Raw genomic sequence first — 15,598 nt, forward strand, 5'->3', positions numbered from 1 at the left:
TTTTTTTTCTTTTGTACTGAATTGCACTGTATTTTGTTTAGTTTTATTATATTTCAAAATAGCTATAAGGATATTGCATCTGTAGATATTGTATACATAATTGAAATAAATAAATAATTATGAAATGTAAAAGGTACAAATCATAACAGTAAATGAATACTTTATATTGTACTGAACATACCTCGAGTTTGTAGATGCCGGCAGCAATATCCTCCAGAACTCTCCGTACTTGGTGGTCTGGAATCCGACGTCTCTACCCTTGACCTTGAGGGAAGCCTTCTCGATCGGGTTGCCATTGTCATCCATAACGAAGCCGTGGACCCCTCGGTGAGCCTCAGCCAAGAACTTGATCAGCGGCTGTAACATTGTCTTCTGTCAGCTAATTGACATTTTGTCTTTCAGGTACACAAACAATTTATATTTTGGATTGTTGTTATCACAGCAAAGTAATAAACTTTAAGTAAGAAGTTTAAGCAAAACAAGAAAACAAATACAGGGTTGCTACAGGAGTCCAATAATGAAATTCCCTGACTTTTCCCTGATTTCCAGACCAAATTTTTCATTTTTCCCTGACTTTTTTCGACGCAATCCCCAGGGTTTTTGGCAATTAATGGGTGGGCCAGCTGAGCCGCCTCGGCTGCCTGCTTCAAGCGCCGCGTCGTCTGCAGGCTTGGACTCGGCGCGGCGGCAGTAAGTTTATTTGTGTAAAGGGATTTTATATTTTTCCCTGACCAACGTCGAAATTCCCTGACTTGAGACCGGATTCCCTGACTTTTCCCTGATTTCCAGTCCTGTTTTTTTCCCCTGACTTTTCCCTGACTTCCCTGATTTCCCTGACCTGTAGCATCCCTGAAATAGTAACTTAGTGAACCCTAGACTTTGACAAGATGATCTCTAATTCTTCAAGGAGAGGATACATTTTCTATAATGTACATTAGTTAACATTGCTCTTATTATTTATTCAACTGTGATAATATTGCAATTGCTTTACTTTCAAACCGAGGTACATTTTAAAAAACAAACAATATTATGAGTAAATGGCTTACTAAAAAACTACAACTTCCTGCCAAAGGGACATAAAATAATAAGAAAGTTTTTAAACAATTTGTTATGAAGATTAAATTAATCTTCCAGCTCAAATTCTCATAGCAGTTATTGTAAAATTGCATTGATTTTTCTGTTTTAAATTGCCTTAGTGCTAATAACTGACTGTAATTTGCCAGTGGTGTTCTTGGCATTTGTGTTGTGGGGGTCCAATTTTCTTTCAGGGGGAGGGGGAAGAATTGAATTGAATTCCAAAGTAAAGTCAACTTCATCTTTTTAAATATTATGTTTAGATATGTTTGGGATATACAGAAAAAGATTTGAAAACATTTAAATGGTTTGATTAAACAAAAAATATGCTTTTATATTTACATGACTCTCTTGCATAACTGTTTTGAGATTGATAACGTGAACCACACGTGCATATAAAGGGGCCCAAGCCCCCCTCTGAAATTTTGAAAGACAAACATTAGAGTTGTACCCAGTAGTGTGTTTTATGATAGAACACACTCATAAGGTCTTAAAGGTCAACAAATTCCTAGAAAAGATTTCCGAACCCCCATTTTTGGAGGGTGTTTCATACTTCGTAATCCAAAAAGTGTGGCAGCCCCCCCAAAATAATTTTCTATGTACGCCACTGACGTGAACTAACAAACATATTTATTTTACCCAATTCTCTGAATCGATTTCCAGAGTAATGAAAACTCCTAAACCTTAATGTATGCAAGATACATTATACTAAATAAGCAAGCAATGGATAATGCCAAATTTAAACTGATGTCTAATTTTAATTATATGTGAATTATTAAGTGCGTAAATATAAATTACATCTATCCTAATGTATCTTCCAAGAATTGTATCGGAATTTGGTACGCAAGCCACCTTACCTGCCAAACCGTTGAACCAAAGGAGGATTGATCCCTAATGACCAAAACTGTTAAATGCTAATACAATAACTATAATTTATTATTCTATGATGCAGTGGTATTCTACAGATTATTATGTTTTATGACTGAAATATGAAATATTAATTCACATTTAACATCGCCTCATATTATACTTGTGTTGGTATAAACATAAGAGCTCTTATGTCTTGTAAATATAAAAACCACAATTGTAAGGTATCCTTATTTTTTATAATCCATAAAACATTAGCAACAGCTACTTCCAAATTGTGACATTAACGCACAAGTTGGAAGGAACTGAAATAAAAACGACTACAATGGACTACATCAATGGATGTAAAAAATATTTCAAATATTATTACTGCTAGAGGAAGCAATTGAGTTGGTGGTGGGGGTGTTTTGACGAGTGCATTGAAATAGTTTGCACCTTTGAGACATCTTCGAGACAGTCAGAAAATGGTTAATGAGTGATTCAAAGCTCTAACAACCGTGTTATAAAACAAGTCCTTTGAAACAGGGTGTCCTCTAATTACGGAATCAAACTTCAACTGGTAATTTTTCAAGTCAAAATATTTAAAAAATTTCGAATAAACCTTAGTCCTATCTCGCTTTGTTTTCAAATCAAAATCTTTATTGTCTTTAGGCAATATAGCAATCGACATGGTCATCATTTTGTGTTACTAATCATAACTTGTCATAGATAATGTTTACACTGCTTAGGTAGAACTAGACTATTGTAAATTGATAATGTAAAACATAAATGTATTTCAATATTATTTTACTATAAGAAATTCTCAAACTAAAACAATATTGATAAATATCAAATAAAACCTTAAACTAAGTCAATAAATTAAAATAAATAATCAATAAATAAAATATATAAATCTTAAATATTTAACAGACGTAAAATATATTTATTTCTGAAATTGGCATGTTTAAAAATTCATCGATACTTTGAAGGGATGAGCAGCTGGCCATCTATGTAACTTACATTTAAAAAGACTAAAAGATATTCTTTGGTTGAGAGTGGTAACTTATTGTATAGTCTAATACACATTATAGTATGGCTGTATCTATTTTTTTCTAATCTTGTGAAGGGTACATCAAGACAATTACCATGCTTTATAGATTTTTCATGGATTTCATTCCTTACATTATATGATAAAATATCTATGAATATATAACAATAAATAAAAATATATAGAGATTCAAAACAGTTAAAATACCTAAATTAATAAAAAGTTGTTTACAATTAGTCAGGTAGTGAGACTTGTTAATTATTCGAACAGACTTCTTCTGTATCAAAAGGATATCTTTAAGGTTGCTGGAATTGCCCCAGAAAATCAAACCATAGCTAATTATTGACTGAAATAGACCATAGTAAACAGTAACAATGTATTGTTTAGGAACACAACTCACAAGACGTCTTAACAGATAAATCACACGAGATAGCCTAGTGGATAGTTGTTCAATGCGTTTTGCCCATGACAGCTTACAATCAATGTACACACCTAAAAACTTAATCATTTATTCTTATTAAGAACAAAAGAGTGCCCAATATAGCCTCCTGTGGAACACCACATCTAAGCTCCCTAGCTGTTCACCAGCCGGTGAACAGTTTGACTCCTCTTAGACAGATATGATCTAAAAAATTGTTTTGCAGGTCCACTGATGCCGTACTGTTCCATCTTTTCAAGCAACGAGCTATGATCAACACAGTCAAAAGCACGGCTTAGGTTGATAAAAGTGGTCCAGGCATACTCTTTGGACTCAAAAGCATCGAGAATCTCCCTTACTACAGCATCAATAGCAGATATTGTTGATCTACCTTGCCTAAAGCCAAACTGTTGATAGTATAAAAAACCATTCAATTCCAAGTACAGACTTACCTGCTTATAAACAACGTGTTCAATTACTTTACCAAAGACTGGAATAAGCGAGATAGGACGGAAACTTGCCGGACTTGTTTTAGGCCCTTTTTTAAATACCGATATTACTTCAGAAATTTTGAGGCTATCAGGAAATACACCCTGCTCCAGGCATAAATTAATGCTAATGGTAAGTGGTTCTGCAACATGATCCACTATTTCCTTCAAAATATTGCTAGATAGGCCAAATAAATCCTTACTATCTGTTTTTTTCATTTGACTTATAACAGACCTTATATCAGAAACTGACACTTGAATCCACAAAAAACTATGTGGGTTCGCAAACGTTGGGCACATTTCAGTAGCCAATACTGAGCTAGGCTTTTTATATTTGACCTTCTTTCAGTTATAGAATCAATAAAATAATTTTTTAAACTATCAGGGTTTATGTCCCAGTTCAACTTATATTTAACTGTATTATTAATATCCTTAACAATGGCCCAGGCTGCTTTACACTTGTAATTTCTATAACATTAGAATTGTAATTTATTTTTGCTTCATCAATGGCTGCTCGATAAGACCGTTTAAGTCTGGCATAACTATCTTTATCACATCTATATGTCTATACATAGAAACTTGTACTTGTCATAAGCAACCATTAACAAATATCTAAGATATTTTAAATCAAAATTAAACCAGTTAACCCTGTTTTTAGTGTTATTATTGTTCATACAACTTAATTCCTTCAGAGGAAAAAATATTATCAAAGATAGACATAAATACCCTTAAGAACTTGTTAAAAAAAGGCGTCAGCACCATTAAAATACAAAACACTAACACATAATGTATACGATTCCAGTTGATCCTTGAGAGTTCATTTCTTAGTTGAAAGATTTTGTTCCGTGAGTAAACTCGCTTCTTCACCGGTTGACTCCTTTACAGATGTTGGGTGGACAGTTGAGGAATTACTGGTGACATAGACCCTGAACCATAGTGTGTTGTGGTCTGAATATGGGAAATGTTCCACAAAAGAGAAATAGTTTTGAGGTGGGATATTTGAAAAAACATTATCAAAACACGCATTAGAACGAGTAGGTTCAGAGTTATGACAATACATATTGAATTTTGTCAAAAGATTTAGAAATTCTTTGACAGACCTTACATCTTTGGTTACATCAAACTGAGCATTAATGTCACCACCACACACTAGTCTATAATTGGCCCACTTATCAGTCAAAAATGTCAAAAGGCTTTCAAGTTTCTCCAAAAACAAACACTCATCACTTGCAGGAGTACGATACAGACTTATAACAATAATCTTGAGTTCGTCAAGCAATAAAACACGCCTCAAAATGATAGTCAACACAAGAAGATAAAACATCAACATTACATTTTAGCCTATTAGAAGCATAAATAAGTGTACCACCATAATTATTAACTTTTCTCTGATATATTGAAACTAAATTAACCCTTTCCGCTCGGAGCGGTAATGTTAGAATGTCCACAGAGATCGGATGGGCAGCAGTGTTGGCCACCGCCATTTCCTCTAGCACGCACATATATTTTTAGAGTTGCCGTCCTCAGAGATCGGATGGTCAGCTGTGCTGTCCGTTGAATAATCCTACTAGCGCCTGGATGGACAGCAGCGTTGACCACAAGTTATAAACTCTTTTTTTTATTCTGAGGAATTTTTTTATAATACAACGCATTAAGATCAATCAGCTGTTTCATTACAAAGCTTGGAAATTGATCATCTGGTCAATATTGCATTCTAGGCTTTCGTTTTAGCGCGCTTTGAACCACATTGTCACTAGTGAGTTAACCTACACGCATTATTAGAACGGATTGTTTATTATTCTTAGTATTGTGCAATTTTATTAAATATTAGTGTAAATGAAGTTTTGTAGATATCAGTGTAAATATATCAGTATCAATACCTAGTTTTACTGGTATTATTATTAATTACTGGTATTAGAGCTTGTTGGCGATGTAAGGAACACAAATAAAAAAGGAAGACCATCCCAATTACAAGACATTTCCCGACTAAATCAATCAATCAATCAAAATGCTTTATTTACAATTTCATCAAGAAAATGTAATGGCGTCAAAATACAGAATTGTCTTCATGCTTCTTGCTTTACAAAATTAGTAGGTTTGTGTCATGGCGAAGAATTCCTCCAATGTGTATAGCGGTCGTCGTTCCACCAGCCAGTCCTGTAGTTGTCTCTTCAGTTGTTGGGTGTTCAGGTTCTTCAGTGATTCTGGTGATGAAATGGGAAACTTCATCTACCATATCCTCTTGAAGGTATAAAAGTGAAGAATTGCGTCGTGTGTAGCAGCAGAGCACAAGGAGGAGGCACCAGGAAAAGAGTGAAGTTTTATTGCAAAACTTGTGAAAATGAGCCCAGTCTTCACATCGGTGTTTGTTTTGAAAAGTACCATTCATCTCAGATATTTCAACAACAAGATGACAACTAGCCTGAGTTAAATTTGTATTCAGAACAATAATAAGCAGTAAAATTTTATTTTTATCATGTTATATAATTATTTACCGTCACATTATTAATACTCATTGTAACTCATGTTAGTTTATAGAAATATAACATTTCCATTGTAATACTTTTCGACTACATTATTATTTACCTTTGGACCTTTAAATCCATTTAACTTTTTAAAAGGCACAGTATCAATGACGCGGCGAAAATAAATCTGAGCTGGTGGGGACGCAACAATGACATGGCTGCTGTGTGCACGCAGCCGCCATAGTGGACAGCACCGCTGCCCATCCGATCTGAGTGGACAGTACGCGCTAAAATAATACGAGCCTACGAGAAGCCATATTTGGTCAGCACTGCTGCCCATCCAAGCGGAAAGGGTTAAAGTTTCTTATGCCACAGGCATTAATTTCAAAACTACTCAGCCAATGCTCGGATAATATCACAGTTATTATTCATAATCACAGACTGAAGAGCGTTTAGCTTTCCAAGCAATCCGCCCTGTATGTTTAAAAATAAGGACAAAAGAAAATCATTCAAACAACTAGACTCGGAACTAGTTGTTCCCAAGCCTCCTGACCCAGAGCCCATGTTAAACTGTAGATTTCTTATAAAATTGGGCTCAGTTCTTAATGTAGTCTTAGGTCCTACTGAAGAGTGGTTCTTAGAGGACAAAAAGAGTTTTCCAGAGAGATACATTCAATGTCTTTTTGTGACTTAAGAGCAGGACTAGAATTGTCCATCGGAATAAACTTAAGTTCAAAATCTTCTACTGCCTTAATTATTTGCTTAGACAACCATTTTTTCCCTCTAAGATTAAAATGCATCCCATGCCTTCTATGAAGAGTCCTTTTAGCCTTACTAGCCTCTACTAAATCTAAATTTGGATTTTGCTACATAGTTCCTTAAGAATTGAGTTAGTTTTATTAACTTCCATGTTTACACATGACCATTCCACCAGATCATACCTTGCTGGCAAGTCTACCAAAACTATCTTGCAGGTTCCATTAACTGCTGAGTGCACTGATATCCATTTTGTATACGGTTTGGCCAACGATAATGCTAGATTAGTTTCTAGATTGCATGCTAACCGCTTCACAAGTAGAAGACACCTTAACTACAAATATTTTACATCAATTCGTAATCGACACATAGAAAATGGAAAGTTTGAAAAGGACATGAGTGTTGCAGGTAACCTTAAAACAGGTTTTTTAGTAGATTTTGAAAAAAAGCATACTGCATTAACTTGAATGAAATCCGTTTATTAGTAAAACTGAAATCTATTTCAGTTTCTTTTCATGCACTTTGTACCGACACATTTTTTGTAGATAACACAGTTTGTAAAGATAAATACCTTTTTTAAGTGAAAATATTGAAATTGACAGTAACAGATGTTTATTTCAGGTGTAAAAAGTAGTAATAGCACCGATACATTTTGTAAAATCGTCAATATTAAATTTATTAGTGTTTTAAATGCAAATAAAGGAGTGTGATCAGGAAAAAATTAATATGTCAACAAACTTTGTCTTGAAAGGTTCATAAAAACCTCCACCATGTTTTGTTGCTCCTGTGTATTTACTATAAAATACAAGGTCTTTATAGTATTAAGAGTTATTAAGCTTAGAAAACTTAGTACTCGTATGTCTGCCAGTTTGAAACCAAAAGTGATAATCATTTCAAACGTTTTAAAATATTGGTCTTTGTTAAACTAACATGTGTGTAAAGTTTATACTTTTATCAATGTTAAAGATAAAAATGGTGTAGCAAAAACACAAGACATACGGACAGATGTAAAACTAAATGAGATAGGATGTTATCAGAAATGTGTTGTATATTTTGACTTGAAAAATCACCTGGTGACGTTTGATCCCGTAATCGCTAGAAACCTCTCATATATTCACTAAAAAATGTGATTAAAAAAAAAAAAACCAAATTTGCTTTTCCAAAATATTTTTCTGAATATAAATTTGTGTCTCATGTAGGTGTAAGAAGCACTCGCTCTGGTTCATACATTTTGAGAATGCCTCAGCACAGGACTGCAGTGTTTGATAAGTCCTTCCATGAAATGGCTTGCAGGTTGTGGAATGCCCTTCCTCAAACAATTACTTCCATCGATAGCTGTTCCCGGTTTGAGGCGAAACTGAAAGATATCTATCTTAAGCGGTTAGCCAAGGCAGGTCTGGTCTGAGATGTTGTGGGTGTAACACTAACACTGACAGAGGGATGCATGTGAGATTGTGTGTGATAAAAGTTAGGACTCATTACCAATAACTACTTTAGTGTTATGTGTATATTAAAAGTATAATTATATTTTTTATGTTTTAAGAATTACAGAAGTAGTTACCTTATTAATTTGTTAAATTTTAATTTTATCATGTTAAAATATTATATTAATTTCACCACATTGTTTGGATGTAATTATTTATTAATTTTTATATTCTTAAGGTAATATTTAATTAGTATTTTGAATTTTGTGTTGTTGCAGGTTAAATTTAAGAATGGGTCATGCAGGCCTAACTTTGCCTGTATAAATAAAGAATTTTTCATTTATTTATTTTTTTTTATTTTACAACCCCCCACCAAACTAAGTCAAAGTCACATACCAGTCTGTTCTCATCCCAGAATTTAGGCAACTCGCTGGCTGCCGGGTATTTGCAGCAGGAGAGCTCCAAGGTCACCTCCATGCAGCCGTACCAGACGTAGTTGAAGTCCTGCATTCCTCCTGAAAGCACATTATTGTCTTCACCTGTGGTTACCGGTGTTGCAAAATAATAAATATCTTAACGAGATTCTTACATAACAGATGATGGCAACTCACTTAATCTCTCACATAATATACAGGCTGTAAATTAAGTCCTGATACACCTGGATATATTCCAAACAGATTGGGGTATTGATGTACAATCTTCACCATACCTATTAAAATACTTTTTTGAAGGATAAAAATATCCCCCCCTCCTTTTTTCAAACAGGGGTCACTTTAAATTTTCAAATTGCAACCCCTATCTTGTGACATGTCATTTTAGAGGTCTATTCAATGGAAAAACAATGACATGAACAAAACATATCTACGGCGATTCTAGCAAAAGTTATGAGCAAATAATCCCTTACTTGTAATGCCACCTAGAAAAAGACACCACTTACTAAAACTATCACACCAGACACATTAGATGCTATGTAAAGAAATAAGCTGGGGCCCTCAAAGTCTTACTAAAAGATATCACACATGCATTGTGTTGATATGCACAAGACATTGGCATTGTGTCTACAGATTATTATTTTTTGCGTTATTTGCCCATAACCTTCGCTAGAAATGGCATAGAGGTGTTTTCTTAGTATCATTGTGTCATTTCTACTGAATAGACCTTTAAAGTGACATGTCACAAGGTAGGGATTTTGAAAATTTAAAGTTACCCCATCCAACCCCCTTTGAAGACGGGGTGAAATATTTTTTACCCTCCATAAAGTCCAAAACAGTATTTTAATAGGCATGATGAAGATTTTATATCAATATCTCAATCCGTTTGGAATATATCCAGGCGTATCAGGACTTAACCCTCTAAGTGGCGGTAATATGTTGCTGGAATGGCGGGCTATTTTTCAGAGTCAAGCAGGATTATCTTATAATTTAAAAATAAAATGCAAATTCTAATATGAGCAATGCTTGTTATATATCAATGTTTTCATAATAAACTACAGAATAACATAGTATAGTTATTTTTTACATACCTTAACCTTTTTTTATGATGTCCACACAAATGTTCAAAAAAACGTTTTTTTTCTCCACTAAACTTTTCATTTTTACGTTCTACAACTTTAAAAATGTCATTCCTAGGAGATTATGTTAAATGCAACCTTTATTCACAATTTAATTCTAAACAAAAAAAACCTTCAATAATATTTTTTCTATTTACAACACTGTAAAAGTTATATAGGAAAAACTGAATCTAGAAAAAACACTTTTTCTAGTCAGAATCGCTAGAAGTTGCTTGCCTTTTCCTCCCTTTCCCTCAGTAAAAAAAACAGACCACGGGAGAAAACTTAGGATTATTGGTACTTTGGGATTATACCGACCACACCAGTATGAAGAACACAAAAATATAAATTTATAGAAACGAACATGATAGAACGAAAAAACAACTCTTTAATTACAAAATTAAAAACTTACAAGCATTTCCAGGTATTGTAGTCGGTATTGTTGTCTCTGTTATCTTATCTTTCTCGAGAATCCCGATTACGGCAGGCCGCACGGCATCACATGATTTGCACGGTACATAATTGCCTTTCCATTACAAATTCAATTTATATTTCTGATCAGCCCCTCTAGAATTTGATATTTTACTGATAGGTACTATCTCGAGGGATGTTTTTCTTTCGTTGACATCAGCGCGGGGGCAGCACCATTTTGGGTGGCGGAATGTGATCAAGAATAAAAACAAGTTTTGAGTGTTTTTTCAATAAAGAGTTTAGTTTTAGTTTGGTAATGTTTGTTTTTGTTGAATTTTAGTGTTTGGAGAAATGTAGAGGTAAAACACGGAAGTACAACAAAGCGACGTGACTCTGCAATCACATTATCTACTAGACCGCTCGACTTTGACCTCTGTCCGAGGATGGGGAGGGGTTTGCGATAAGACAATTCCTTTTTTATATTGACGAAATATTGTTTTACGCTAATCTAGTAATCAGTAGAAACAAAATGTCAAATAACGATTCATGTCTGGGTGTGGTCGGTATAATCCCAAAGTACCGGATTATTTGAGTTAGTACCATTGATTATTTCATCGTGATGTTGATGATACTATATGAAATGTATTTGAAATTTAGTGGTGAACGCAACTGTGCAAACTAGGCGTAAAAATAATTATCGGTTGCCTAGCAATAAGCGGCAATGTGAAGCGTTTTCTAAGACGTCGCTTGCCACGTCACGGCGGCGTAAATAGAACGTCTGAGACGTCGCTTGCCACTTAGAGGGTTAATTTACACCCTGTATAGGGAAAACTTTTTTCATCGGATCACTTTATTTCTAAGTTAATTGTTATTATCATTTATTCTAAATTGCCGTAATAAGTAGTTTTTCTAAAAACATTTATATGATTTGAAATAATTATTGTTTAGACAAATAAGCTATTTCCAAATATATTAATTTTTTTATTTAAATTGAAATCATAGTAAATAGACAAACTAAAATATTTTGCGGAAACACTGCTAAGCATGTCAGTTCGTTAAGACATTGACTGCAGTGGAGACTCATTACTACTATACCGCACATTACTACTATACCGCACATTACTACTATACCGGCTGTCCTGAAGTCGGTCCGTGGCTTGTGTCACAGTGAGGGTGTTAATTCTTGTGACCACTTTTTGTTTGCACTTGTCATAAATGTTTTGTTTCACATTAATAGCTCGGTTAATGTTTCACGGTAAAATTAATTTCAATTCATTGTTGACAATAAGTAATTATTTGCCTTATAAAATATTTTATTATTAAAAAAATTATCTATACAGAGCATAATATAAAATAGTGCATTTTTAACGCCACCACCACGCTAGCTGAGTACTAAAATGTTTTGCCTAATTTCCTGATTTTTCTTTTAGTAAGTGTACGATTTGTATTGGCACTTGGACAAAAAAATGAGGAAACTCCCTCATTGTTCTTAACCCTAAAAGGACGTTACACTGCTTCCTGTGAGATTCCATGAGGAGGAATATCAAGCATAATCTCATTTTAACAATAGAGCTCCACCCACTGCAACAGACATCTTCATATTAAACTATACCTATTGATGAGCCCTTTTACCCTAATATCTCGATACTTGCAATATGCCACTCCTGGATATCAATTACGCTGCTTAATTTAAGTCAATCATCGATTTTTGCGATAAGTTCCAGTGACAGGTACAAACCAACCATAAGTGAATCCTCCTGGGGTTTGGTTATAATTGTATCATAGAATAGATGTTGGCACACACAAAAATATAGCTGATCTCACCTTCTTACTTCTGATTACTCTAATAAGTTGTTCATTAAGAAATAGAAATACAGTTTTTAAAACAATTTTTGTCATTCAGTTTTCAAAAATACTTGCAAATGTAAATAAATATTCTGATATTCATTTTACTTATGTTTATTTTTGATCTGTTGCTCTTTAGATAAACAATGACACATGCTGCGAATTTAAAGTAATCTCTAACTTAAAAGTGAAATTTGTGAGGGTGGATTTCTTTGTAAAAAGTGAGGTTAGACTGACCTGTAAGGGGGTACCAGGCTGCTCCGTTGGTGATGCCGTTCTTGAACGAGGGTGTGCCCTGCTTGCAGGCCTGGCCCAGGTGCATTGTGGGGTGGTTGCGTGAGTAGGTAAGTGAGAGGTGGCGAAACACGTCATCATCTGGTGTTATTGATGGTGTTGACGCATAGCTTTGGAACACTGCAATGTTAAAACAAGACAGGTTAAACTTTACATCAATACAGTATTTATTCACACAAGTATCGTAGAATTAAGTTGTTTTAAAAAAAGTTAGAATATTTTACAATTCTTAAAGTATTAAACATGAAACACTTGAAATGTTGTGAACATTTATTTTGTGAGTGATAGATTTACCAATTTTGGAAATCATGGAGGACAAAATAGTAAGTGCTGAATAAAACAAGGCTCTGTTAACCTATAATTAATTTTCATCAGAAACTGGCTTTTTTTCAAGTGACACATTATGAGTACTATTTTGAATAAGATGTAGTTGTATCCTGGAACACTATACTTATTGAATAGTAATATTTGGTACTGTATTTAAAAATAATGCTTAGTAATATAAATAATGTGTATTTTATAATGGATTTAAAATGTGTTGTTTTCAAGATAAAACCAAAATCACAAATATAGGTTTATACCTGTAAACAGTTAACAGTTAACAAAACTGTAGTTTTAAAATCATTCAAAAATGTTGTTAAGTGTAAGTAGGAATCATAAATGGTAAGTGTAATAGCAGGTCAAACAGTTCAACTCCAGCTCCAAGTTCTGATTGATTGTACATGTTAACCAAGTCCTTTATGAGGCAACTTCTGACAAAATGAAATATGACACAAAATATCTAAATGTCATTGATCAACTATTTCTCACTCTGAGTTTTCCTAGTTTGTTTGTCCCCCATCACACTCTACATCCTAAATTACCCTTTCTTATTAACCAACATATTAATTGTTATTTTAGAAGATCCAACAATAAAATAAATCCATTATGAACACAGACTTTGTGGCGTAATACGAGTTGTCCAACATTCGACAAATTACGTTGCGGAACGTAACTCATTGATGTTTCGTGTAATTACGTCCTCGAATATCACTAAAATTTAATAAACTTTTGTATATACTCTTCAATGTGTTAAGCTGAAGTACTATATTTATTCATAGTACAGTAGGTTTTTCTGTTTGGACAAATAATAACAATCAGACATCCTTGAAAAATCCCTGAAATTATGTTTATTTTTAGTACATGATTGATTGTATTATCAAAACCCGGCTACTTTATAGTTGTTAATTTAATGTAATACACGTATTACTGATGTAACAGATGAATTTATTACTTTGTTAATGTAATAAATTAAATACAAACACCAACTACCAAAATCACTTCAAACAAGGGAAAAATGGCCAGACCAGAATGATCAATAGTTATATACAAAATAAATTTGCGAGAAAGCAAAACTCCAAATCCAATAAAAATTTAAAGTAAATCAAACTTTTATTTTGTTTTAGCATATCACACTAATGTCACACACTTACCTGAACATAATGGTGAAGAACGGCATATTCCTTTATGCAGCAAAACAGAGATATATTGTAAGTCATTGAAATAATGACCTTAATGAACCTATTGTTAACTACGAGTATATTTGTGTATACTGTATATTGTTACTATTTCATTTCTTCTTTAGCAATAAAAAAGTGTTAATTTTTTTATTTTAAGAATAAAGTTGGAATCAACAACATTTCTTAACATATTCTGCAGGATGTTGTAACGTCAACAGATAATAGGGATGAGGTTGGATTTGTTAAGTTTCTTAGCTGGAATTATTAGTTGATTTCAAAATCCAATCAGCTGAAGGTAAACAAAATATACATACCTTTAGTATGGTCAGTCTTTTATTTTAAAAAGAGGAATTTGGTCTGAAAGATTTTAACGATTTTGTTAATGTCTATCTCTATGAACTTGAGATATTTTCTATGATCTCTCTCTCTCTCTCTCTCTGTAGATTATGTCTGAAGGAAATTTTTGCATCAACATTGTATTGCACAAATATAATTATGTAAGCTAATCCAAGTTTTGCATGCTTTTTGAAAGTTTTTTATTATAATTTTCCATCATCTATCTTTTTGAACGATTCCATACTAGTTTTTAACAAATAATGTCTTCATAGAAAACAATTTTTATAGTAATCAATAATTTCAAGAAGAGAGCTAGATACTAATAACTTTACATTTAAATTAGACATTTCACGAAATTCTAAAACCAAATTATGATGATATGGTTTAACATTTCTTTTAAAAGATGTCATTTGATATGATATCAGTATAGAGTCAGCTTTTAATCACTGAGGGCTTACAAAACCGTAAAGTGTTTATAATTATTTGTAAATTTCACTTTTAAATCAGTTTATTTACAATTTAATTGGCTGTGCATAGTGAAGCCTATAAATCACGGGACTGGAGAAATTTCAATTCTGTCTGTCCACGCAATATGTCGAAAACAAATTGACCTAGTCTTGCTTTTGCATGAAGCTACATTTGTATAGATTAAACTCTAAGTTGAATTTGGCTGAACGGTAGCACATATACTTAAGCCTACATTGGTCTACCACGGTGACAACGAGAAAATACCAGAATAAATAAATTTGTGAACAAGCTGAGTAAAAGCATATGCGATTTCAACATGTGACATATTAACACATGCAAGTTATTCAGATAGTAAAAAGAAAAGAATACTAGAATAGAAAGTCAATGTTAAAGGTTGGTAACAAGATTTAATATCAGTCAGTGCACTTTTGCGCTATAGTACCCTCTCTGCTCACCCGAAACTTTTATTATTTAAACATTTCTATGAAACTTAACTCAATAAACAACATGGGAATGTATGATATGTAACAAGATAGATCATCTGTATAATTTAAATTTTGCATGAAAATTAATTTCTATATAGAAAATATGAGTTTCCTGATGGTGCATGTTCAACCATGTATTTTGGCTGAGCACCATTCAGTGGGCTGACACAAGTTCTCTTTTGTCTGCCTGGT

At 33.4% G+C, this 15,598-nt stretch overlaps 1 protein-coding gene across 1 annotated transcript in view; it reads right to left on the bottom strand.

Moving 5' to 3' along the window:
- The window catches only part of LOC124367995 (carboxypeptidase M-like), a 79,481-nt gene that overhangs the window by 24,002 nt on the left and 39,881 nt on the right, over positions 1–15,598 (bottom strand). Inside the window, 5 exon segments of the mRNA XM_046825260.1 lie at positions 182–198; positions 201–357; positions 8,916–9,034; positions 12,562–12,738; positions 14,091–14,120. Coding sequence (XP_046681216.1) covers positions 182–198; positions 201–357; positions 8,916–9,034; positions 12,562–12,738; positions 14,091–14,120 — 500 coding nt within the window.

The sequence above is a fragment of the Homalodisca vitripennis genome, chromosome 8 (assembly GCF_021130785.1).
Source record: "Homalodisca vitripennis isolate AUS2020 chromosome 8, UT_GWSS_2.1, whole genome shotgun sequence".
Classification (NCBI taxonomy): domain Eukaryota; kingdom Metazoa; phylum Arthropoda; class Insecta; order Hemiptera; family Cicadellidae; genus Homalodisca; species Homalodisca vitripennis.